The sequence below is a fragment of the Anoplophora glabripennis genome, unplaced genomic scaffold, assembly GCF_000390285.2.
Source record: "Anoplophora glabripennis isolate ALB-LARVAE unplaced genomic scaffold, Agla_2.0 scaffold290, whole genome shotgun sequence".
Classification (NCBI taxonomy): domain Eukaryota; kingdom Metazoa; phylum Arthropoda; class Insecta; order Coleoptera; family Cerambycidae; genus Anoplophora; species Anoplophora glabripennis.
Window position 1 is genome coordinate 510,561 of NW_019416372.1, and position 25,996 is coordinate 536,556.

The 25,996-nt window shown below is 36.2% G+C and overlaps 3 protein-coding genes across 8 annotated transcripts; 1 reads left to right on the forward strand and 2 right to left on the reverse strand.

Annotated features, from left to right (window-relative positions):
• The first annotated feature begins 2,321 nt into the window (after positions 1 to 2,321).
• Positions 2,322 to 22,398, forward strand: LOC108910825 (JNK-interacting protein 3). Of its 6 annotated transcripts, XM_018715564.2 has the most exons (21): positions 2,322 to 2,472; positions 2,533 to 3,034; positions 3,092 to 3,218; positions 4,656 to 5,037; positions 5,262 to 5,466; positions 5,874 to 5,907; positions 5,978 to 6,013; positions 8,690 to 8,707; positions 8,884 to 8,941; positions 8,991 to 9,267; positions 9,425 to 9,677; positions 13,706 to 13,986; positions 14,115 to 14,621; positions 14,682 to 15,070; positions 15,126 to 15,378; positions 15,433 to 15,568; positions 18,354 to 18,641; positions 18,696 to 18,824; positions 19,706 to 19,787; positions 19,991 to 20,050; positions 21,598 to 21,683. In XM_018715564.2, the coding sequence occupies exons 2-20, from the start codon at positions 2,804 to 2,806 to the stop codon at positions 20,001 to 20,003; spliced, it is 3,699 nt and encodes a 1,232-aa protein (XP_018571080.1). In that variant the 5' UTR covers positions 2,322 to 2,472; positions 2,533 to 2,803; the 3' UTR covers positions 20,004 to 20,050; positions 21,598 to 21,683. The 6 variants fall into 6 exon arrangements, with proteins under 6 accessions (XP_018571080.1, XP_018571076.1, XP_018571077.1 ...); XM_018715560.2 differs by lacking the exon at positions 19,706 to 19,787 and having other exon boundaries at positions 2,323 to 2,472; positions 21,598 to 22,398; XM_018715561.2 differs by lacking the exon at positions 19,706 to 19,787 and having other exon boundaries at positions 2,323 to 2,472; positions 5,271 to 5,466; positions 21,598 to 22,397.
• Positions 22,399 to 22,767: 369 nt separating this feature from the next.
• LOC108910814 (signal recognition particle 9 kDa protein) lies at positions 22,768 to 23,293 on the reverse strand. The gene is made up of 2 exons (XM_018715544.1): positions 23,091 to 23,293; positions 22,768 to 23,031 (listed from the first exon to the last, which is right to left on the reverse strand). Exons 1-2 carry the CDS (start codon positions 23,229 to 23,231, stop codon positions 22,936 to 22,938), a joined length of 237 nt encoding a protein of 78 aa, XP_018571060.1. The 5' UTR covers positions 23,232 to 23,293; the 3' UTR covers positions 22,768 to 22,935.
• A 320-nt stretch (positions 23,294 to 23,613) lies between these two features.
• On the reverse strand, positions 23,614 to 25,056 carry LOC108910817 (RE1-silencing transcription factor-like). The gene is made up of 4 exons (XM_018715547.1): positions 25,030 to 25,056; positions 24,639 to 24,983; positions 24,341 to 24,587; positions 23,614 to 23,814 (listed from the first exon to the last, which is right to left on the reverse strand). Exons 2-4 carry the CDS (start codon positions 24,965 to 24,967, stop codon positions 23,623 to 23,625), a joined length of 768 nt encoding a protein of 255 aa, XP_018571063.1. The 5' UTR covers positions 24,968 to 24,983; positions 25,030 to 25,056; the 3' UTR covers positions 23,614 to 23,622.
• Between the last annotated feature and the right edge of the window lie 940 nt (positions 25,057 to 25,996).

Below are 25,996 nucleotides of genomic sequence, written 5' to 3' on the forward strand. Positions count from 1 at the left end.
CAATATATGTGGAAGACAAGGAGATACAAAAATCTCTTTTCATTTTTCAGGAGCAGTAAAATACCTCCTCAACTTGCTGTTACCCTGATCCAATTCTGTGGCCAAATTTATATGAAATTTTGATTTTACTCGATAGATTCGTTTTCGTAAAATAAAAATTTGGTATCATCAGACCAGGAAGTGCTACAGGTGTGGAAGACAAGGACATACATATCTCTTTTTATTTATCAGGAGCGGTAAAATACCGCCTCAACCTTCTGTTCTATGCCAATGTTGCCCACATCGGGGACTGCCACCTCTGGTACGAGCACTGCAAAGTGGTCCCTATCGCAGTACACCTCTTCTACTGTAAGAGTTCCTGCGGAAAGAAGATGGGTGGAATTACTTAGAGATTTTGTGATAAAATGAGGTGCGGAAAACCAAAACAATACAAAATATGCACATTGGAAGCTAATTATTAAAAAAAACAGATAATATCTTTTACAACAAATTTCTGGTATAAAATTTTAATCTTAAAATAGGCGATATCAGACTGACCAATTTTGATTTTTCGAAAGTTGTAAGTTTTAAAAAACACTGTATAACACCAAAATGTGTAGATTTAAAACAAGAGTCCACATCTCAAAAATAATGAAAATCGATTAATACGTATTTGATTGATTGATTGATACAAAATTAAAAAATTTTTCGGAAACTTTGAGGCCATCTATCGGCCAAACGAAGCGATTTTGGACATAAGTCAATTAGCCTAGATCTGCCTATTTTGAGGCCACGAATCTGTGGTCTTCCGTTGTACACGTTATTCTGCGACATCCCGTATAAAGGAATCTACATTATGAATGTCATATTGCAAATTTGGTTGCTTACTATTTCCAATCATCAAGGTCTGTATACACGGATTATTGTCACCCGTGTATGTCTGGTTGCCTAACTTTTGTGTCCGTTAAAGATAAAAATGGAAAATTTCCGAAAACTGAATGAGTTAGAAAGGAACTGAATGCAGTTTTAGAACTTTCTGAACCCTAAAATGTCTGAGAAAATCGATGAAAATTGACAAAAAATTAAAGTGCTCATCTAAAGATGGTATGTAACCCTACCATACGCACCTGGGGTCACTGAACACGCATTACAAAGAACAGAAAATAGACCCATTTATATTATTTTTGAAAGGCTTTAATGAAAATGTAAGATTTTGCACAGCGTTGGGTAAAGGATAAACAAAGGCAACAAAGTAAAAATAATTTTAGTAGTCAAATATTTTATAAACAATAATAAACAGAAAACTTCAATCAACGTTGGCTTCCGAAGCTTAGTGCAGATTCCGAGCGGTAGATGGCAGCATGAAAATTTAGAACTATTAAATGAGGTGTGATTGGTCAATCGACACAAGTGAGCGTTCCACTTCACTGAACTAATAACTGATTGGAATTATGCATTTTTAACAGCACAAAAATTTTCGAAAAATTAAAGTGCATTTCTAAGGGCGGTTCCCTATACATCTGAGGTCGCTGAACGCACGGGGATGGTCGGTTTCTGTGCAAATAACTCCGTTAAGGAAAAAAATTGAAAAACCTCCAAAAACAGAATGAGCTAGAGAGGCCCGAATGCAGTTTGTGATTGGTCAGGAATTGAATTGCAAAAAACACAAAGGCCGATTAAAAGCTAGAAAACACCTTATTTTAAAATTCAAACATCGGAACCAAATTGGCCACAGTTATATTCATTTATTGCAACAAACCTAAGGTCGAAATTACCGGAAGTGATATTACACGAAATAATTGAAAATTGAATTGATTAAATAAACAGGGTTGGCAAATGCTTTTCTTGAAGTACTCGCGGTAAATTTAAAAAATATGATTTTTGCTTACGCGTCACTTTTTAAAATATATTACTTTTACCGTCATTGTCACAGTTATATAAATAAAAATAAGTGAGCAGGATTTTTGTAATTTTTTATTATTTCAGCCGTACCGAAAAGAAATAAAATAATAACCCCTTGCATCAGAAAGATTAGTTAATCAAGGACACAAAGCATAATATACCTAGTATATGCATTGTAAAGACGAGGTGATTTTATAAATTTAGTTTTGCTTTTGCCTAACCGCAATTTAAACACAAGATTAATTTTGTACATGATAAGAAATCATCAAAAATGGGCACGTACATCCGGTATGGTAGCCAACATTAAAATTGCACAGTAATTCAAAATTTGATTAATAACCTCAGTTGTTACGAATTCCCAGGACTCTTATCAAAATACATAAGACTGCATATTATCTCAAGTTAACATTCACTATTCAGCATAAAATACAGATTAGGTATTAGGTCACGATACGCTTAAGTTTCATTTTATTACTAAACAAAAAACACAGAAACAAGAAAGGTAAATAGGTTTTCATAGTATTAATAATTTTTTCTGAAATGTAGTTTTAAATATCCTAAAATTTCTAGGAAAATCGATTGATTAATCAGGTGAGTTAAATATAGGAAGTTCGCAATATTAACATTACTAATAAAAAATTTGCATTTTAGGGACTTTATTGTTTTCGTTACTGCGCAAATCCTTTTCGCAACAAAGCAAACATGGTAGAAAAGGTTTTTCGCCCAGATGAGATGTGACGGACTTGTCAAAAACGGTGGGTGTAACAAAAATTCTATAAGGAAAAACAGTGTTAAGCCATGTATTTCGATGCTATTTCCGATCGTGTGTTAATCATAAAATAATTGATCTACCGCAAAAACGCTAATATGTGCAAATTAGATTCGATACTAAAAGTAGGTTCATAAAAGTGAAAATATAAATATGAATTTGGAAGATTCCGGGGGTAGCCTCGGCTTGGGGGGCGAAACGGTCTATGGAACACACGAAGATTCTCATGTCGTCATGTCGGAAAAAGTGCAATCCCTGGCTGGCAGTATTTACCAAGAATTCGAACGAATGATAGCAAGGTATGATGAGGATGTTGTAAAAACCCTAATGCCTTTACTCGTGAACGTGTTGGAATGCCTGGACGCTGCCTATCAACAGAATCAGGTAACATGATGACTCTTACATCTAGGTTCCTACAAATTGGAACATATGGTGTTGCAGGAGCAGGACGTCGAGTTAGAATTGTTAAGGGAAGATAACGAGCAACTGGTTACTCAATATGAAAGGGAGAAAGGTGCCCGGAAGACAGCCGAACAGAAATTGCTGGAATATGAAGACGCAGCAGAAGGTATGTGATTGTAGTCAATTATAATGTCACATTAGCTTCATTAGCTATTTATGTCTTAATATAATAGTTGATTTAATTCGTAAACATGCAGGAATGTTCTTGGATGTTTGTTTAATTACATTTGTTCTTAATTAGAGATAAGATTAGTTGAACGAACAAAGATGCACTTATTAATTTTGGGTATTTAAATTATCTAGTATGTATTTTTATATCCTCTGTTTGCTAGCCTACTTAAAAGTTATTTTTTTTAATAACTGATAATTAACGTCTATTTAAATAATTAGTCCCTGTGGTAAATTATATGCAAACAATATGTTTACATATTTATAAGTTTACTTTCATAACATATAGGATACAACTTATTTTCTGCTGTTCACGAATGTGTAAATATTTATAGTGTTATTACATTATTTTTATATGGGAAAAAGTGAATCGTCCATGCTACTCAAATTAACCTTTTTCCTTTAACGAGATTCAACTTTTTTACTCTTGAGATGTGATTGTTAATTGCTGTTTTAATTGCTCTGTAAAAGTGAAATTATCACTGAATATTTATAAGGAAGTTTTGCAGAAGTCTAAAATATGAAACTTGGATAAAATTATGTTTTAAATTGTTTTGTGATATAAAAAAATAGGTTTGTGGATAAAATTTGGAAATAATATCAGATATGCAGGTATTGATAATAGTCGTAAATTATATCAACAGTTATCAATCAGTTTGGGTGATAGAGTAAGATTCCAATTAAAATTTTTAATTATATCTGTCATAAACATAAAAAAAAATGATTTCTTACGAAATAAATCTCTAGTTCTATTAATATTTTTTTCTGAATTGGGTCGCTAGACCCAAGGTAAATTTTTAAGTAAACATATTAATTAGAGGATTTAAAAAGTATAAAAAGGCGAAACAAGAAAATCCTCGCACTCTCCCGCTGTTTGATTAGAATGTAACCCTTGAATAGTCACGCTCGTTTTGCGAAACCAAAGTTGTATGGTTTATAATGAAATTTCCTGTGGTGTTGTCAAGGAACGTTTGTAGGAGGATTTGATTATTAGTTGACAAAGTTCCACTCTGTTAACTGTCTATTCCCATTTCAATCTCCATTGTTAGTTTTTTCCTTCAAAATGTAGTTTTATATTCTCCAGATCTTTTTCTGAGAACTTGTTTTCTTTTACACTAGAGAAACTGTTTAACACTTTACTTAACAATTTAGTTTTTAACTCGGAAACGCAACGTTGATGAGAAAAATGTTAAATGAACTACCCCTTCTATTTTAGACCAGGGCGACCATTTTTTGGAGTATAAATAGGACACCCTCCATAGATCTAATATTTCCTCTGCTGTAATTAATTATTTTTTCAAAAATTACCAAAACCAAAACGCCAAATTTATAAAAATACGTTCAACGACCATTTATTGTTATATACTTCCCTAAGGCGAGAGAAAGGAGCTCGCCGCTCGGTTGGAGGCACTCGAAAGCATCGTACGCATGTTGGAACTCAAACATAAGAACTCCATGGACCACGCCGGTAGGCTGGAGGAGCGGGAGGCGGAACTCAAGAAGGAGTACGCCAAGCTGCACGAGCGCTACACCGAACTGTTCAAGACCCACGTAGATTATATGGAGAGGACCAAGCTGTTGCATTCCGGCCAGCAGCTGGCCAACGAGAGGGCCGAGGCGGGACGGTTGAATTCAAACAGGATAAATATGGGGCGCAGCTCGGGGCCCATCTCTTTCGGGTTCGCCTCCTTGGAGAACGCTGAGACTGTCGACAGTGTGCCATCGTCGCCTATAAGTAGCACCCACTCTTCTCCGAGGTAAATAAAATGTTCGTTGTAATTAAATCGTTTCCTTAAAATACGGACTTTATGACCGACTAACTTCCCCGATCTTATCCCCATTTAATTTATTTTAAACACGATACTAAAAAATTTGAAAAAGTACTAAATTGTATGGGTATGGGATGATTTAATATCTTTTTTTATGATTGCTTTTCAAAACGTTGCAAATAGGTCATTTTTGTTCAATGTATTCATATCAGTTTCCATAGTGAACTGGACAATAGCCCCAAAGAGGGTGTAACCAAAGTTGAAAGGGGACAGGCTACGGATTCGCTCAGTCTGGAGAATAAGAGCATGGTTACGTCACCAGTTAGCCCCCAGGCCCCCACGACTAACAACAGCAGGATAAATACCAAGAAGGAGGAAAGGAGTGGTAACACGCTATATCAGGAGCTCAGCTATCACGTAAGTCAGAATTTGTGTAAACACGAGATTAAAATGTAGTAATCCGGTTGGCGAAGGACCAAAACGTCGCGATTGCTGTCGTTTTCCATAAATTTTCGGCAACAAATATTTTTATTTGTTTTTCTTCAATATCTCGGTAGGATCGCACTTTGCGAAGAAAATGCAAGAGATTGTTTTTGTTCTAAATGAAATTTTCAATTGCTTTTATTTCAAAAATAATTCTGCAATTAACGAAAAAAGCAAAAATCAACGTTTTCCTTAAAATTGTAGTAAACTTCCTTGTTTTATGACATATTTATAGCTTATTTGTAAAAAAAAATTGTTGGGGTTCCCGGAAAATCACCTCTGAACCCCTATCTGCTGAACTAAAACTTTTAAGCACATATCGATAATTCCTTTAATTACAGGACGACGGGGACGAAGACGCCAGTGACATTACAGGTAATTTATAACGCGTGAAATATTTTTTTAACTCTGTAGAAATATATATAAACCGTGATCGTATTTTCAGGAGGATGGGTTCATCCCGGAGAATACGCTTCATCCGGTAAGTCGATAGGTTTATCCGTGTTAATTATCCGCTTCGAATGCCTCATTTTGAAAACCGAGCAACGGTCGTAGAACGGGGAGGAATGTTTGTAAACATCTTGTGTGTAATCGATTATAGTTTATTTTTACTAACGCTTGTAATTATAGATTCGGTGGTGAAGGTTAACTTTCCCGAAAATTCGCACTAGTTGTGACCTTTGTAGTCCAACCAAATTACACTTGGAGAAAAAAAATTGTTACCTGAACTTTTATAAGTGGAAATGGTAAAAGGGCTTATAATAAACCTAAAAAAAATAAATGCGTGAGCAGGGGCGGCGGAAGGTTGATTTGGGGGGGTTGAAAACTTGTATCATTGGGATTTCTAGCGCAAGTTGACGTCAAACAAAAAAGTATCCAATTCAAAAGTTGTAGATCATACAAAAATATACAACTTTTGTAGAGGTCACTTTTTAACATAACCTCAAAATTCCCAAGAAAAATGCGAAAAACAGTTTTTTTTTCTTTTTTTTTGTTTTTTATTTCTTATTTCCGCAATAATAATTTAATTTTTATGAAACTTGGTGAAAGTATACCTTTCTCTGTCTTAAATAACCTCAAATTTCTTTAGATAAAAAAATCAAGAAGTTTCTGAGATATTCATTTGTTTCGGCCTGAAACACTTTTTTTCAAAGAAAAATTCTACTTAAAAAATCATCGTACAGAGTTCTGCCGGTAATCATTTTCTTCGTTTTGACATATACTTTTAGGTGAAATAAAAAAATCTGTAATAACAGTTCAAAAACATGCTCAAAAATGCAAAAAAATAGAAAATGACTTGCAACAATGAATTTTTCAGTTATTGTTGATAATTTGTTTAAATTAAAAAACATTCAAAAACTGATTACACCATTCAATTCTGCGGACAAATATAAAAAAAAGCTGTGTCCCATTGTTTGAACCAAACCTTTATTATTGTTATAAACATCTAAGTCGAATTACAAATGCACAAATAATAAATTATCTCTGGATGATTTGAAATCTCAGCAGTAGAAAGTATTAACTGCAAAGTCTACTGTTGATGCGAAATCCGAAAACCCAAAATTTTACAAAATCGTTTTATTTTTTTCTGGCTTTATTTGAAAACGAAATTTAAATAAATTGCATATTTATTTTGCCACTTTTCTCGCTCTATTCAATGGCGTCAACATTTTTGCAATCCGACGTTTCGTCTTCGAGGGGCCATCATCAGATCAATTTTTTTAAATATATCGCTGCTATTTTTATGACAAAATCTAGTCATTTTTATTTTTTCTTAGTTCTGAATTAGACAATATGTACTATTGTAATTGCTTAAAAATTTTTTAGGTTGTTTTAGCTATAATTTAAAATTAACCCGATGATGGCCCTTCGAAGACGAAACGTCGAATTGCAAAAATGTTGACGCCATTGTATAGAGCGCAAAAAAGTGGCATTGTAAATATGTAATTTATTTTAAAATTCGTTTTCGAATAAAGCCAGAAAAAATTAAACAATTTTGCAAAATTTTGGGTTTTTCCGGATATCTAAACAGTATATTGTTAGGTATAAAAAAACACAACTTTTTTCTAATCTGAGGCCCCCCCGTATCTTACCGTTTCCTAAATCCTAATGCTATCCCATCCTTATTTTGGACACACTGTATATTTATGAATTCATCAAACTTTAAAAAAATTTAAAAAAGTAAGTACACTAATCGATCTGACTGAAAAAAAATTATTATTTATTTTATTTATTCACTATTCGACTTATGTTTATAGCAATACTGTACAAAAATAGTTTTGGGTCAGACAATGAGACAGTTTTTATTTTGTATTTTTTCCGTACAATTGAATGGTGTAATCCGTTTATGATTTTTGTTTTAAATTTAAACAAATTATCAACAATTACTGAAAAATTCATTGCTGCAAGTAATTTTTTAATTTTTTGCATTTTTGAGCATGTTTTTGAAATGTTATTAGATTTTTTTATTTCACCAAAAAGTATGTCAAAACGAAAAAAATGATTACTGGTAGAACTCTGTACGATGATTTTTTTAAGTAGAATTTTTCTTTGGAAAAAAGTGTTTCAGGCCGAAAAAATGAATATCTCAGAAACTTCTTGATTTTTTTATCTAAAAAAATTTGAGGTTATTTAAGACAGAGAAAGGTATACTTTCACCAAGTTTCGTCAAAATTAAATTATTTTTGCGGAAATGAGAAATAAAAAACGAAAAATCAGAAAAAAACCTGTTTTTTGCATTTTTCACTGAAATTTTCAGGTTGTTAAAAAATGACCTCTACAAAAGTTGTAGATTTTTGTATGATCTACAACTTTTGTATTAGATACTTTTTTGTTTGACGTCAACTTTCGCCAGAAATCCCAATGATACAATTTTTCATAAGTTTTCAACCCCCCAAATCAACCCTCCGCCGTCCCTGCTCACGCATTTTTTTTTTTCGTTTATTATAAGCCCCTTTACCATTTCCACTTATGAAATTCCAGGTAACAATTTTCTTTTTTTTTTCCCTCTAGAGTTACTTTGATCGGTCTATTGAGAGTTAATAAAATTAATTGAAATTGAAATACGAAACTTCCGTTCTATGATTCTTGCGGAATCGAGCTAACGCTGTATTTACGACTAACAATTTTTATTTTTCATCTAACCCCGCTTGGACAGTCAACGATAACTTTTACGGTAAGTCCGCAGATACATTCTAATCATGTAAATATGCTAATGCTTAATATAAACTGTCGAATTTCGCTATATCGTTACGTTTAAAAATTTAAGTAGCGTAGGATTTTGATCTGGGTTGAAGCTCTTCAAAATTTGTGCACTTATAAAACATATTTTTTTTGTCGTCCCTACTTTAGGCATGGGCAAAGAAGTCGAGAATCTCATCATGGAGAACAACGAGCTTTTGGCCACAAAGTAAGTCCGCCAAGTTCGGCGTTGCCGTTTTTACACCCTTTTTTTTTAGGAACGCTCTGAATGTTGTTAAAGATGACCTGATTGTGAAGGTGGACGAGCTGACGGGAGAGATCGACATGTTGCGGGACGAGATACTGTCCCTGAACGTTTCCAGGACCAAGCTCAAGGAGAGGATAAGCGAACTAGAGGAGGAACTGAAAAAGTTGAAGGAGGCGAACGAGGCCAAACAGGAGGCCGACGACGAGTCCGACGTGCCCATGGCGCAGCGGAAGCGGTTCACCAGGGTCGAGATGGCCAGGGTGCTTATGGAGCGCAATCAATACAAAGTAAGCCAAATTTTAAAAAAAATGTCGAACGTGGATTCGTGTCTGGTGTACCGCAAGGCTCTGCCTTGGGGCCTCTATCCTTTATTTTTTGTCGATGTCGATGAACTGCCAAGTTCGGTACCTCCCATTCCGCCTGTAAAGTAAGTTCTTCCACCAGGAACGCTTCATGGAGCTGCAGGAGGCGGTCCGCTGGACGGAGATGCTGCGCGCGTCCCGCGGCGACACCCCCTTCGAGAAGCACAGCAACAAGAGCATCTGGCGCTTCTTCAGCAACCTGTTCAGCAGCAACGACAGGGTGCAGCGGCCGCTGGTGGTGCCCCACCTGCGGTACCAGTCGTCCACCAACCAGGTGGCGCCCGGCATCAAGGCCCTGCCCAGGCTGGGCCACGACCTCATCGAGACGGAAATGGGTACGGAATTGTGAATTTTTTAGATGTAGACCTGTATCTGCTGTCAATTTTGTCTGTGATAAATTTAGGGCGTGTACGTGGGCGGTAGCCACTTGCGGAAGTGTTTAGATTTCGACGTTTTAGGTTTGTAAGGGGTTACGCGACGAATATGAGAGTTTGGATCTGTTTACGGGAGGTTATATGTCGAATCTCTCACCTTGGTTACAATTAAGGACCAGTGCACTTGAAAATTTTCATTAGTTTAAAAAAATACGTCGGTTTTTTTTTGAGCGTAATTTTTTTTACTGTGAAGCAGATACGTACGTTCTTTCAATGTTTCGTTTGTTTTAATAGCTTTCTAAATAACTTATTGTTAATTTTTTTTCCATAAAATCTCCCTTTTCTACTTAAAAAATAACCGTGAGAATAGTTTGACTTTAATATAAGTAAAAGATTTTCGGTTTCAGAAACTGCCTTGTTTCACTTACCAAAGGGCCTCCGTTTAATTTTGATTCATTACAGTAGAGACTAAAAAGAATTAATAATATTTTTTCCAGCCCAGATATTTTCCTTTGTTGTTTCTGCAAATTGTGACAAGACACATGCAGAGAGACTTAATCTAGATGCAAATTGTTTTTGTTCTCTAATGAACTTTTTAAGTTGTGTAACGGTAACGACTTATGATAACAGGGTGGTGTGTAGATCTAAATTGTTTTTTTTTTGTTTTTTCAATGAAACTTAGGCTGTGTCAAATTCGATTGCCTTCAAATTCATCACACGTCACAGTAATCCTAGTAAACTAATGCAAAGGGTCAAAAGAATTTCCGAAATTTTTCCATGATTTTTGACAGACTGCAATTAGGTGCAAAATGGTCGTATCGGGAATTAAAAAAGTATTTTGAAGCTCTAAGATTCTAGTTTTTTGATCTTTCGATGGAAATTTTTTAGAAGCTACGATTGTCAAGCAATTCTAATAGCGCGACAAAAAAATGTTGCAAATTTTAATTTTTTTTTCCAGAGTCCACGGACTTGGAAATTTTTGTTTAGTTAAGCCATTGCATATACCAGATAGCTTGTTTATTCCGCTTCGATTTCCTTTATTTTTAAATTTTGATACGACCATTTTTCATCGAAATATCGTACTTTTAATGGAAAAGGATCCTTTTGTCTTCAATCATCGATATCTCGGCGACAAATGATCATACAGAGAATTGAAGGGCAGTTTCAAAAACTGGAATAAATTTCCTATAACGTGCTGCCTCAACTTTTCGGGAAAATTTTTTTTTTTCACCATTTACACGAATTTTAAAAAACAGGAAAAAAGAGTAATTTATGGTTCTTTAGAAAATTGACGACTAAATTAGAAATATTCACTAAATGACTAATGTTAAGCATGACTTTTACAGTTCGACATACCCAGAAGAACCCTGTGAAGTTTCATCTCGATCTAGCGAACCGTTTCTTTGTATCAAACTGTCACACTTTTGAAAAAAATTAAAGGGTCATGTTTTTTGAGCTTAAACACTTCATAATCTTGATTAAAATGGGAAAATTTTGTTTTTTGAGATTTTCTCACATTTTTACCGCAAACGTTTAAATTGATGAAAAATGAAAAACAAATTTTTTTTATAAATTTTCGAAATGTGTGTAGTTTTGAAAAAACTGTTTTTTGAGTGACAGACTGCACAAAAATTAATTAGAAATTTGTCTCAAAAAATGATATGAATCGGGGTCGAATTTTTTTGAGGTTTTCTCACATTTTTACCGCAAACAACATTTAAGTTAATGAACATAAAAATTTTTTTGAAAAATTTTCGAATTTTTTTTTTGGAAAACCTTCCAGACATTGAAGAAAACAAAATATAATTGTTTTCAGCACGATTTGGCTTTTGCGTCCTATGCTTTTGTTCAACTTTTAATTAAATTAAAATTAAAGTTGACCCATACAAATTTCTAATTAATTTTTGTGCAGTCTGTCACTTAAAAAAACAGTTTTTTCAAAACTACGCACATTTTGAAAATTTATTAAAAAAATTTAAACGTTTGCGGTAAAAATGTGAGAAAACCTCAATAAAAAATTTTCCATTTTAATCATGATTATGAAGTGTTTAAATTAAAAATACGTGACCCCTTAATTTTTTTCAAATGTTTGTTTGAAACAAAAAAACTGTTCGCTAGATCAAGACGAAACTTCACAGGGTTCCTCTGGGTATATCGAACTGTAAAAGTCATGCTTAACATTAGTCATTTCGTGAATATTCCTAATATAGCCGTCAATTTTCTAAAAAACTATAGATTACCCTTTTTCTTCCGTTTTTAAAATTCGTGTAAAAGATGAAAACAAATTTTTTCCCGAAAAGTTGCGGCAGCATGTTATAGGAAATTTATTTCAGTTTTCAAAACTGCCCTTCAATTCTCTGCACGACCATATTTGTCGCCCAGATATCGATGATTGAAGACAAAAGGATCCTTTTCCATTAAAAGTCCAATATTTCGATGAAAAATGGTCGTATCAAAATTAAAAAAAAGGAAATTGAAGCTGAATAAATAAAACTAGAATCTTAGAGCTTTTTATTAATTCCCGATATGACAATTTTGCACCTAAATACAGTGAGTCAAAAATCACGGAAAAATTTCAGAAATACATTTGACCCTTTAATTGTTTGCATTATTGTATAAGAAAATAAGTAATTCTCGCCTCGAACATTTTTTAGTTGTATATCGTTTATATATTCATAATTATAAGTTGCCATAATTTTTATGTTACGTCCGTCAACGGTTTCGATTTATTTGTTTTGTTTTTCAAATAGCGCCAGATTCACCGTAAAAGTATAAAGTTTGTTGCTGTAACATTGACAAATGCGATTCTTAATTCGCGACTAATATTCTTTTGTCGTTTTTATAAAGGTGACAAAAATTAAAAAATTTATAGTTCTACCTATGCGATCATTGATTTATTAACTACACACGCCACGGCAAAGAAAAATTAATGTGTGATTGACTAAGATAACCGTTTTTGTATGTTTTTGGGGTCGTTGAATCTGAAGGTGGTGAATGTTTGAAGAAGTTGGCTCATGTTCAAGACTATTGGAAGGTCATCTCTTGTTTTTTTGCGGGAATACAATTTCTGACCCCGGATTCTGAAAGGGCGAGAAATTTTACGATTGGAGACGTGGCAGGATCGGGAAAATTACCTCTACAAAAGTTGTTTGAGTCATCTGAGGGATTTAACCTTCAAATACTTTGAAACTGACCTAATCATGTCTCGGAACATAAAATTTATGGCTTTTTCAGAATTCGGGGTCAGAAATAAAAAAAAAACCAAGAGTTGACCTTCAAATAACCTCGAACAGATCCTTAAAAATAAATCAACCACGTGTCTGGACGTAAAATTTCTCGCTCTTGCAGAATTTGGGGACAAAAATTGTATTACCTTAAAAAAAGTTGACCTTCGTATAACCTTGAACATGTATGGGCATGGTGGTTTAGTCTATCACACATTGAATTTGCTTTCCTGTGGGGCAGTGTTACTTTTTTGTTTCTATCCTTCGTTGAAGGTACAAGAATCAAAAGGAAATGGAATATTTTCATAATAGAATGGACATATAAAATACTGATACAAATAAATCGAAAATCGTAGCAAGTTTTAAAATATGATCTTACGAATTTCTCGAATTAATTTTTTACACACTTATGATTTACTTTGCACTTACTTGTTTTGCTAATAACTACTTAATGTCTAGATTTACGGATTGTTTGTAACGTTCGCCCAAAGTTCCACGTTCAACTAATCTAGTCTTAAACGTCAAATACTTGTTACCAAATGTTACTTTAATTTCTGTTTGTGATTGTTGAGTTTGAAATATATTTTATTTAATTTCGATTAGTGTTTTATTTTCCAATGTCAGGAACAGGTTTTCTTTCCCCGTGTAGGGCCGATAGCGAGTATTTAGTCGATATTATTAGGTGGTACAAGATTGACAGTAGTTACAAAAATTGTAAGTAGCAATACAAGCAGTATTAAAAATCATATAGCGGCTCGTTTTTAGGTTCCGACAAGCTGGCCGTGAGAAAGGCGTTGGAGAGACGGGAGCAGTACCGTCAGGTGCGGGCCCACGTCAAGAAGGAGGACGGCAGGTTGCAGGCCTACGGTTGGAGCCTGCCGGGCAAAGTTAACGCCGGTCCGGCGGGAAAACAGAGCAGCGGAGGCGTCCCCGTTCCCGTGCCCGTTTATTGCAGGCCTCTGGCCGAAACCACGCCCGCCATGAGGATCTGGTGCGCCGCCGGGGTCAATTTGATGGGAGGCTATACCAAAGATGGCGGGTTAATGGTATGTTATTTTATCAACTAGTTTCCAATGTCAATTTAAACAACATTTAATTAAAATGTATAAATAACGACACGTTTTTCCCATTTGTACGCTTATGACGCACACTGACACGAACGAAAATTTGGCAGGTAGGAGGCAGCGTATTCTATTCCGAGGAGCCGAAAATCCCCTCCCCCAAACGCGCCCAGTCCGAGGTGGAGAGTCTCGATAAGGAGTTAAACAACGGCAAGGAGGGCGCTCTCCTCGAGACCCGCCTGTCCTCGCTGGTGTGGATATGCACCACCACGCACTCGGCCAGTATCGTTACCGTGATCGACGCCAACAACCCGGCGGAGCTGCTTAACAGTTTCGGGGTGTGCTCCAATCACATCCTCTGCATCGCCAGCGTACCCGGTGCTAGTCCCAGCGATTACTTCGAAACAGTTGCCAAAGTCGAGTGTAATAACGAGGTTAACGTGAGTAAAGACTGTCCCGCTGACAACGTACCAGCCTCCGGCACCCCGCCCGCTTCCCTCAAGTCGAACGAGGAGGCCGCGACTCAGAGCGGCGAAACCGGTGGGTCAGGGCCACCCAGTAGCGTCGCTAGTAGCAAGCAGAGTATCAGGAACCACGAGGAGCAAGAAGAGGCAGCAGCGGTAAATAACGAGTTAAAAATTTGTTTCAGTAATTTTTTTTTTGTACGTGTTGCGTTTCAGCTGGGCAAAGTAACGTTTGTGGAGAAGGACGAGTCGGCGATAAACAAAAAAGACAAGTACGCAAAAGCCCAGGAGGAAAATTGTGATAGTGGCAAAGAAGCTTTAAACGAGACCTGTGAGACTTGTGATACTACGTTAGATTCCATAAAATCCGAGGAGGATCGGCCCAAAACCGAAGATCCCGATGAAACTAAAGATAAACAAAGCCCCGCGCAGAAGGAACGAGACGACCAGCCGCGAGAGACCCAGAGCCAGGAAATCATGTCCAGCGTGTTGGCGACGATGTGGATGGGGGACGAGCACGGCAACATCTACGTCCATTCGTCGGTGACGAACTGGGCGCAGTGCCTGCACACCGTAAAGATGAAGGACGCCGTCATAGCTATAGTGTAGGTATAGACGAACGTGGCGCCGGAACGAAACGTTTAACTTTCCCCGTTTCAGTCACATCAACGGGAGGGTGGTAGTGGCGCTGGCGTGCGGCCAGGTGGCCATCTTCAAGAGAAACTCTGAAGGGGAATGGGACCTGTCCCAGTACCATCTGGTGCAGCTGGGTCTACCACATCAGTCGGTGCGTCAGCTGGCGGTGGTGGGCGATAAGGTGTGGTGCGGGTACAGGAATAAGATCCACGTTCTCCAACCGCACGACTTGCAGGTCATACACACCCTGGAGGCGCACCCTAGGAGGGAGAGCCCTGTAAGTAATCGACGGTTTTGTGATCGATGGCCCGTTCCAATAATTATTTTTTAGGTGAGGCAAATGGCTTGGCTGGGGGAAGGCGTGTGGGTTTCCATTCGGCTGGATTCCACTTTGAGGTTATATCACGCCCATACGTATCAGCACTTGCAAGACGTCGATATCGAACCGTACGTTAGTAAAATGTTAGGTAAGCCGTTTTGTAAATATCTGAAGTGTTTTTATTATAATAATAGGAGTCTGAAATAAGTTTTTTTAAATCAAATAAATTGCCTTAAATTCTTGTCTACGCCGTCACTGGGCAGCGCTCTTATCAGCGTTGCCAGTTGTTACCTTTTTAAACCGAGTGTAGAAACTAACGGAAAGAGCTAAAATTTTAAAATAATCACTTTTCCTGTTTTATGAAAATTCGTACTAATCCAATAGATCCGAATTATTTTTTAAAATCATTTAAAGTTTTCAATGAAAAGTACTAAATTTACTGTTTTCTTAAAGCACTGTGTTTATTTTGTGAATCTCGGTGTCGATGACCTATGTAGGTGAACTGCATAACAACAATACGTCTGATGTGTCTGCGTAAGGTGGACAAAAAACAAATGACAAGGTGTGCTATGAAAAAACATGTATAACAAGGACGAATTAGACCAAACACATGCCTGTTTAAAAAATCGGGCCTAACTCTAATTTTATGGGCTTAAAATTAAGTAGAAAATACACAGAACAAAAGCCTAAATTTGTGTATTTGTAGAGGTCGAGTGTCGTATTGTTTATAACAAAAGAAAAAAAAAGCTTTTTTTTCAGTTTTTCGCTTATACCTCAGAAAATAAACCACCAATCGACATGAAGTATACTTATCGATTTTGTTCCTGAGGAAATTTGCTCAAAGATGGACATTTGCGAAAGCTCGCAAAAATTTTTTTACATTGCAACATGAGCGGTGAATAAAAAATTTGAAAAATTTTCAGAATTAAATAAAAAAGAACGAATCTGACTAAAACGGGATAAAACAACACTAAAAGATAACTGTTGGCGTGCTCAACAAATATCCACAATCCGGACCCCTGATTTCAAAATTATAAAATTGAAAATGCGAGCGTGTATATCTTCTGCTCAAGTCAAGATATCGAAGATTTCAAATTTTTAATTTACAAAATAAAGAAGTTATTACAAAAAAACAAAAAAAAAAACGGTAACTAGGTTCCTTATCTCGGCGATTTTTTAATATACAGATTTCAAACCAATTGCATCAAGTAGTGTTTAAAAAAACATGAATTAAGAAAAAAAAGCATCTCGATTCGACCAATACGAGCCGAGATAGTTTTTTTTAACGGTATTTTGGCTGTTCTATTTAATATTTTCAATTTTGTAATAAACTTGGGCTCGTTGTAAAGTAGAAGACTTCCTTTATACACTGAATATTTTTTTTTAATGGATTCGACTAAGAAATGACCAAGTAAACATTCGTTAAAGACACCGGGATGCTTTTTTTTTTAAATAAACTTCTTTTTCCGCTCTTTTGAATGGTGTAAGCAAAAGTCTGTGAAAGTCATCGCCAGACCCATTTTTACTGACTTTCACGTTTTCTTTTGTAATTTCATTATGCTTAAATATCGAAAGCATAATAAAATTCCAAATGAAAACGTGAAAATTCAATAAAAATGTATTTTTTGGGGTTTAGCGATGACTTTCACAGACTTTTACTTGCACCATTCGAAAGAGCGAAAAAATAAGTTGATTTTAAAAAAAAGTATCCTGGTACCTGCTTTCTAAGTGCTAACCATTTGTTAAGTAAGAATTTTGAGAAATCGGGCGCAGCATAACGAATGTTTACTTGGTCGAATCCATTAAAAAAAAATTCTGTGTATAAAGGAAGTCTTCTATTTTATAACGAGCCCAAATTTATTACAAAATATTAAATAGACCAGCCAAAATACCGTTTTAAAAATCTTGGCTCCTATTGGTTGGATCAAGACGCTTTTTTTTTCTTAATTCGTGTTTTTTTAAGCACTATTTGATGCAATTGGTTTGAAATCTGTATATTAAAAAATCGCCAATATAAGGACCTTAGTTACCGTTTATTTTTGGTTTTTGTTAATAATTATATTTTCAATCATAGAAATCTGAAATTTACACAGACGCGAGATAATGTAATTACGTTTCGATCCTTTTATATCAAATTTCGATATCTTGACTTAAGCAGAAGATATACGCGCTCGCGTTTTTAAATTTATAATTTTGCAATAGGCCGCTATTTTGAAATTGGGGATTGGGATTGCGGGTATTTGTTAAGCACCCCAACAGTTATCTTTTCCCGTAGTTTCACCCAATTTCAGTCAAATTCATTCTTTTTATTTAATTCTGAAAATTGCGCACATTTTTTTTCACCGCTAATTTTGCAATGTTAAAAAATTTTTCGAGCTTTCGCAAAAGCCTTTCCTTGTAGCAAATTTCCTCAGGAACAAAATCTATACCTCATGTCGATTAGAAGTTTAGAGATAGAAGGGAAAAACTGAAAAAAGCAATTTTTTTTTCCTATTGTTATAAACAATACGACGCTCGACCTCTACAATACACAAATTTAGGCTTTTATTCTGTGTGGTTTTTATTTAAATTTAAGTTCATAAAATTCGAGTTAGGTCCGATTTTTGAAAAAAAAAAAAACCTAATTTGACCGGACTAGTGTACAATCTAGCTCACAATTAAGTATAAGGTGGCTGTTAGCGTGCTAGGTTTACAGTTATAATAGTCTGTCCAATGGTCAGGTATTAAAATTACAAAAAAATCAGTTTTACAACGTAATTCGAGAAAATCTTATAATACGACCTTCGGTATATATAAAAATACTTAAATTGATCAGCTTAAGAAAAATCAGTCAAACGGCAGGAGACAATGTTATCTGTCTTTATATCGTTTCCGTAAACGCGTTAGTCCCAAACAACTGTTTTAATAAATTCAGATGTAAATCACATTTCCAGGCACTGGCAAACTAGGCTTTTCCTTGGTGCGCATAACCAGCCTCCTCATCTCCTCGAATCGCCTGTGGATCGGCACCAGCAACGGCGTGATCATTTCCGTACCGCTCACGGAAGGCGGCGGCACCTCGGGCGCCGTCGTGCCTAGAGGTAGTCTGCCCGGCGCCGGAGTGCGGATTATGCCGGTCCCCGGGAGCTACGTCCCCTTCTGCACCATGGCGCACGCCCAGCTCAGTTTCCACGGGCACAGGGACAACGTAAAGTTCTTCGTGGCCGTCCCAGGGAACGGAGGTAAGTTTTCTATCCTTTTCCACTTAACTTTTCTCGCTAACGTGATATTCGTAGGAATGAGCGCTGCGTCTACCCCTTCCGAGGCGATGTCCGCCTCCGTCTCGTCCGTGGGCGGCCAGCTGAAGCAGCCCACGGCGATGCTGGTGATCTCGGGCGGGGAGGGCTACGTGGACTTTAGAATAGGTAAGTCGAGGCAGATTTTTTTTTCACAGGCATGACTATCCCGCTTCTGATTATTTAAGTAAGCATGCGCATGTAGAGCACAGTCGGTAGATTAGCCTTACTTCTTGGAGTTGTGAGTGTTTAGGTTAAAATTATGGATTCCTGGGAATATAAGGTATATTTTCAGAAGCTCGGCATTCGTTTTGTACATATTTTCTTGTGGCGTAACTGTTGCGGTAAACGTAAATGCTGCTCGGTCTTAGTCGGCCTTGTAAGTGGCGTAAGTAAAAAAGTATTTGCTTGATTTTGTCAGTTTATTATTCTATTTATTACTTTTATCTTCATGTTTGTAACAGTTTAGACAAAATGTTATTTATTTTCTAAAAGATTTTAGCGGGTCTGGTGTGGGCAAAAAAAATAAAAATATTCGGCTGCCGACTAACGATTTTAGACAAACAATACTAAAAAAATATATAACATTAAAGCCGTTCCTGGTCTATCTAACATTTGTCGTAATTTTAAAACGTATTAATTCGATAATATAAACGATGTAACACAATAATCATGTAACCTGTGCTGCCACAGGTGGACAAGCAGTGAAATAAAAAGTGGACATGCATGATTTCTAACCAAAGTAATGGAAAGTGAGGTTATATCAACACTTGTAACGATTTCAAATTAATAGTCCGTTTAAAAATTGAGCAAATGCACACAAATTTGTCGTTTTTTTTCGCATACCGGCCACCCTAGTTTGCAATAACAATTTACGATTTCTAAAAGAGACGTAACGAGTACGCCATATTAAAATGACTTGGTGGCAGTCCTCCCATAACTAACCAATACTGTATATAAGCACAATGAAGAGATGACGTACTTTTACTTTGACCCGTAACTATTTGCAGAAGACGATAGTGAACCCAGAGATGGAGCTTCGCACCTTCTAGTTTGGCAACTATTAACTGATATTCCTGGGAATCCCGTGGGGTAGGTTTCCTGAATTAATATTTTTCTTTGCTGTAGACGTTACGAGTTATTTGCACACCCCGTAGGGATCTCTCGGTCTCAAAAGTTTCCGATCGCGTGACCCGGGAAGCTTTTGAGGCGGTGTGAGTTTTGGCAGTTGTTTTTTTTTTCCTTTTGCATTTCTGATGATCAATAATGCTGAAATGAGGATGTTTTACAAACAGGGGGCAGGACTGATGCTAACGAGTGTCCATGGTGTCCCCCCTATCAGGCGCAAGTTGAAGGGAAGTTACCAAATTCATTTCTTGTGAACCTTTCAGTGTTTGCGACTGTAATACGGAAGATAGTTTTAGTGTACCCGATCGGTGCGTCACACGGCAAAATGGTAAAAAATATAAAGTCTTCTGTATTACACGAGCTTGACTTATTAATTTATTTCTTTTGTAAACCAATTAACTTTTATAAATTCCTTTATTCACTACTAATTTACGAAGTTGCAACATTTTTCATTTTTTTTTTTCCGTTAGAAATGGATGAGAATAAAGCTACTTTTTTTTGTAATAAAAAATGCTGCCCATATTTCCATTTAAAATTAAATCTTAACTAATTGGAAATATTTTTAAAATCATAGGTTACCGTGAACAGAATTTTATTAAAATTCACCTCATTAGAAGTAGATTAATCCATATATTTAAAAAAAAGTAAAAAAACGTAACGTATGGGTCGATTCTGCCTTTCTCTGTAAATTTACAATTCTATGAGCTACAATTAACCTGTAAGTAATATATTTACAGAATCGTAAATTATGTAATTCTAGAACCATCTGTAACAATAGTGGTGCAAATGAACTACTGCAATTTCATGTCGCCGAGTTTACACGTACAAATGTTTTTTTAAATAAACTGAAATGGGACTTAATCAATTATACACGGAAAATAGATTTTTTATTTTTATAGTAGCGGTAAACAAAAAGGTCGAAACAAACCGACGGTATCAAAAACTTCCTTTTTCAGTGCATTCAAAAAATAAATGTGCAATTTGCACTTACTTTTTACAAAAATATTATTTCACATTTACAGGTTAAAATCATTAAACAAATAGACATAAAACGCAATGCGAAATAGGATTTAACAAGTGTTTATTAATTATTCCTCAATAGATTTGCTTTTCAAATACATTTGTTGAAACTATTTTGTCTTTTCCTAACCTCACAAAAAGACTAAGTTGTTTCGATGACACCCGACTCGATCATAACAAATTACGATTTCGTAAGAGATTCTGTAAGCTACACGTAACGCAAAATTCCAAACTTATAGAAAGGTGTTGCAGAATTGACCCATTGGTTTTAAATTGATATAAACACCAATTCGAATGTAATAAAAGTTAAACATTAAAAGACACGAAATAAAATACAAAGTTTAAAATGATAAAAATCCCCTAAAAGCTGCTCAACAACGTAAAAATTTTTTCGTTCATAAGCACCAAGGCTTGTTTATTAGTTTAATTAGTACTCGTCAAACGCTTCATTGCCATCGCTTTGCTTTTCATTGGATTCCACTCGGAAATGTAGCCAGCTTAAAGGACTAATAAATAAAAATAACGGCACTGTAAGCTTTACGAAAACGGCTAAAACAAATACACGCAACACCAGGTGCTGACATTTATTATTCATGTTCCCATTATCATTATCGCAAATCAATTTTAGAAATAAACTTTTTTTTAGTTAAATCATCCGACGTATTGTCGTGATGATTTCTGTCAACTACTTTGATAATCGTTTGTCTTAAACCGTACCAATTTGATCCAGAAGAATAATTTTTTCCCACTATAGGTGACGAAATGGAGGATAGCGTTGTTAGCACAGGCGGGACGGGTTTTCTGGAGTCTGCTCAGGGAAGTCACAGCCAGGTGGGCGAGTTGAGCCATTTGATCGTGTGGCAGGTGTCCACCGGTTAATGTCGTAAATTTATACCCATTTAAAATGTTTCTTATTTCATAGCGGGGACGGCAACTAGAGAATTGTGCAAATTTGTGGTGATATTTTGAGTTGACTAACAATCCTAAACCAAACGAGTACTTCGTTCGCCTGGAACAGTTAAAAACACTGAACAAGACAAAGTAGTTAATATCAATAATTATTTTTTATTCATTTCGACACGTTAAGGGTTGTTGTCAACGTTCAGTGTCTCTAACTGTGATAATGGCGCCATCTAGATACTTAATATTCAACTACATATGGGATTCGAGTCGGTGCACGATTTCGACAATTTAATTTTCAAATTTCAGAAATTGGCTTGTTAAAATTTGCACAGTTCCGCCGACAAAGAAATACATAAATATATACAAAATACTGGTGTAGAACTCTAAAATTAGCTTTATACTAGAGAAAAATTCAAATTATAAAAGTGACAATTTAAACAATTTACCGTACTATAGTAAACCTATTTTACTATATCATTATTTATATACAAGGAGCATTATTATGTATAGTGTAATTTTTTTTTGTTGACGATGTATAATATTCTGTAAATCCATTTTATTTATGATATTTATTTGTACATTTTAGGCAAATGCTTAGCTAATTTTTATTGACATGTACGTATTGTGCTTATTTTGATTGTTTACTAAATAAATACATAAACGTTATACTCGTTTATAATTTCCCTTCCTCCCCGTTCCTTAAAATCAGGAAAACGTCCACGGTTCGAGAATTTTTAGATGTTACTTTCCATAATAAGTGAGTAGGCCGTGAAAGTCTAGTAGCGTGGCCAGCCAGGTCACCAGATTTCAACCTTTGCGACTTATTTCTATGGGGTTGGATTTTTAACCGTCTGGGAGAACGTTTTTGCAATTAAAATGGTAAGTTTTAAGTTCTTTACGTGAACATGAAACTTATTGCTCAAAAAACGCCGAGTTTCAAGCTTCATTATCAAAACATGATCTTTTTAATTTTCACCAGCCGTTATTGCTTAGTAAAAGATTCGTAAGAAATAAAATTGAATTCTATTACAACTGTTTATTAAAAAAATTAAATTTACCGTAACAAAATTCCTATGTACATTTCCCAGAGGAAAGCGGGAAACCCACTTCACTTAACATTTAATACTTAAAGAGAAGTTATTCATAAATTAAAATACCACGGGAAATATGGTAACTCGGTAGTAGTAAGTCAGTGTTCTTTAGATACCATATGGCGTAACAAATTGTTTATGAATTTATCTATTTTCCTTATGTCTTGGGCTATTTCCGTTTTAAACTGCAGACACTAAAATAATGATTAGTTAGACACGTACTAAGACATATTCATTTAAAGGTGTTCTTTACCACAACATTATCTGTCATCTTCAAAAGTAGTACATTTTTTGAATGCACGTATTTCATTGTATATCGTACTTTCGACGGTGCTTGTAGATACAATTTTTCAGCTGCCTTTTCGAATTCTTCCCATGATTTTAAATAAGTCATTTCTTCCAATAAATTATTTTAACCAACAACACATGTCACACTATAATCGTGAGAAATGACAATTGACAGTTGCTTACAATTCAATTCAACGTCATCTGTCACAGTTGGCACTAAAGGTGCCAACATAAAAATAACAAAAACTCAAGGGACTCAGTCTTCTTCTTCTTAACAAAGGACATAGTCGACTCGTTTCTGGGCGCACAAATAAATAAAAAAAAACAAAGATAATTCTCCATTACTTGTAGGTAGCTGTTTATTGGAAATTATTATTTATATAAAAATGACATATTATTTTATCTAACTGTAATATTCAACGGGGTCAAACATGTTCCTTGCGACAAATCAAATATGAAACATGCAACTTTTCTCTATGCTCCTCCTACGGGGTAAATTATTTAACTAGTTCTGCTTGTTTCGGTATAAACAAAATTTTCCTAGGCGTGAAGGTATCACAATGCAAGTCGTCTTCGTTGTGCATCCTTCTAACGTGAGAACGGAGGTTATCCCGACGCGAAGATCTGTAGCTGCAGTGGGGGCACAGATGTGGCTTCTCCCCCGTATGCATCCGTCTGTGTTGGATAATCTACAAGAAATCCTAAAAATATATCTGTTGCCTTTCTCAACAGAAACTACCCTATTGTTGTTAATTAATTTTTCTACAAAATATGTTTCAAGCAAAGCAATTTTGTCAGCGCTACGACCTTACTAGAGTTTGTGTGAAGGGCGTTGCAATATTTCACCCACAAAACTGATTCTACCTAAAAATAACAAATTTTGATACACAGAAGTCAGTGGAAGCGTAATAGAAAACATCCAACAGGGGAAGGAGGAATATAGGAAAGTCGCGCAAAAAGTATCATCTTGTAGATTATTTCGAAAAGTAAGTCGTTTTACACGCAATTTTTATAACCGCGAGACTTCGCATCACTTCATTTTATTCTATCAGTAATAAAATGTAATAAAACAATAAAGACCTTTTTAACATTGACAGAAATGTATGAATGCTAGTACCAAGCGTTATAAAGAAGTGCTTGCAGAAAATATTACCTGGAAAAAAATATATGACCCGTAGCATTTTATCGGTGGATATCGCAACACCCTGTACGAACCTTTTTCAGTTGTATGCTCTTGAACTTGCACAGATCGCAGCAAAAATGCTTGCCGGACTTGTGCTTCACCATGTGGACAGAGAGCGACGTTTCGTTCTTGCGGTCCTTTCCGCACACCGGACACGACAAGGGGGAGTTGTGCAGGTCCGTATCTTTCCCGGTGCACTGTCGCACGTGCTTCAGAAACGCCTTCTCCGTCGTGCAAGAATACGGACAGGATTCGCAACGATATTCTTCCCTAGAGTACCTACAAAGGACCAAAGGAAGAGCTCGTTTCTCGGAATATCGCAAATTATACCTGGTCCTGTGGATACACTTTGGCCTACTCTTCCCCTTTCCCTTTCTGCTCGCTTCCGCCGACTTCCCCTCTTCGTTCTCGGTGCCGGAGCCGTAGTCCGCGTCGTTGGACGACTCGTCATCCTCGCAGTCGTCCGAGTCGTCATCCCCGTCGCTTTTCGTCTCTTCCTCCTTCTGCTGGTTCGGCACGAGCAAAGTCAACGACGGGCTGTTGTCGTTGGAGCAGGAGACCAAGGAGGAAAAGTAGATCTGCGGGACCTGCAGGTTCTGCCGCAGGCACAACGACGTCGGGTTGATTAAAAGATGACCCAGGAGATTTGATACGTCCATCGTACGGTCATATTCGCTGGAGAAGACGTTATTCGCGAAGAAACAGAAATTTAAATACTCACGTTTCTCATTGCGGGTGAATCTGCAACCCCGAGCGTGTGTCGTTTGTTAAAATTGCGCGCACGGCCTGCCAGTCGCCGGGAAGAAGTCTTCGTTGTCTTCCAGATTCGACATTTTAAAAATAAATAAAAGGTTTAAAATAAAGCCGGGCGCTTATTGATAAAGCCTGGTTTGAGCGGTGGAAACTTCTGCGTTCTGTTTACTTTGGCCTTTGCGTGCCGACGGCGTTTTCAACTGCGTGAGTGGGATACCTCGGACTGGTAAAATAATACAAAAAGACCGTTTTGGCGGCAACTACGGATCGGGGGTTCTCAGAACCGCCGCCGCCCTCGATTCGCTTGGGTATATTAAAACGACTCAAAAAAAAAGAGTTCAAGGCGGGAGGCTATAAACTAAGGGGTTACATCAGTTGCTAAAAATACATCCACCCGCCGTTTCTAGTAAATCTGTCTTGGTGTTTTTCCGTATGTCGTCAAATTATTAGCGTTTAATCGATCGGTTTAGAACGAAAAATTTTTTTAAGGAAAAATTTGCGTGGGCTTAATAATACCAGCACATAAAAATAGGGAAAATTTTTTATATCTGTCGACAGTTTGGCACGAGGTTGTAAAAAAAATTGAAAAAGTAAAATTCCTTCGAAACAGTTATAAAAAGAAAGTAGTCCAGGAAAATAAGGAAAAACTTTTTTACTCTGAATTTTTTTTATAGAAGTGTGGGTTTTGGGTTTTGAAGTCAGAAAACATGTGTCACACACGCAACCACCAACGACATACAGCGTTTTGCGATATAGACATACAGGGTGTCCCGAAATTAATGCAACAAAATTTGGTCATAGATTCTTAAGACAAATTTAGGGACAAGGGGCCAACAAAAAATTGTCTTAGGGGGGTTCCCAGCCAAAAAGCGTATCACCATCAGATTTCACATGCCATAAAACCAAATTTAGTGATTCTCGTACAATGGAATCTG

Coding starts and splice junctions, on each gene's coding strand:
- LOC108910825 (XM_018715560.2), top strand. CDS start 2,804: ATGAATTTGGAAGATTCCGGGGGTAGCCTCGGCTTGGGGGGCGAAACG. Junction 5,467..5,873: donor ATCAGGAGCTCAGCTATCAC/GTAAGTCAGAAT, acceptor CTTTAATTACAG/GACGACGGGGACGAAGACGC. Junction 15,071..15,125: donor GACGCCGTCATAGCTATAGT/GTAGGTATAGAC, acceptor TCCCCGTTTCAG/TCACATCAACGGGAGGGTGG.
- LOC108910814 (XM_018715544.1), bottom strand. CDS start 23,231: ATGACTTATTTAAAATCATGGGAAGAATTCGAAAAGGCAGCTGAAAAA. Junction 23,032..23,090: donor AGATGACAGATAATGTTGTG/GTAAAGAACACC, acceptor TCATTATTTTAG/TGTCTGCAGTTTAAAACGGA.
- LOC108910817 (XM_018715547.1), bottom strand. CDS start 24,967: ATGGACGTATCAAATCTCCTGGGTCATCTTTTAATCAACCCGACGTCG. Junction 24,588..24,638: donor AAGTGTATCCACAGGACCAG/GTATAATTTGCG, acceptor GGTCCTTTGTAG/GTACTCTAGGGAAGAATATC. Junction 23,815..24,340: donor AGAGCATACAACTGAAAAAG/GTTCGTACAGGG, acceptor GATTTCTTGTAG/ATTATCCAACACAGACGGAT.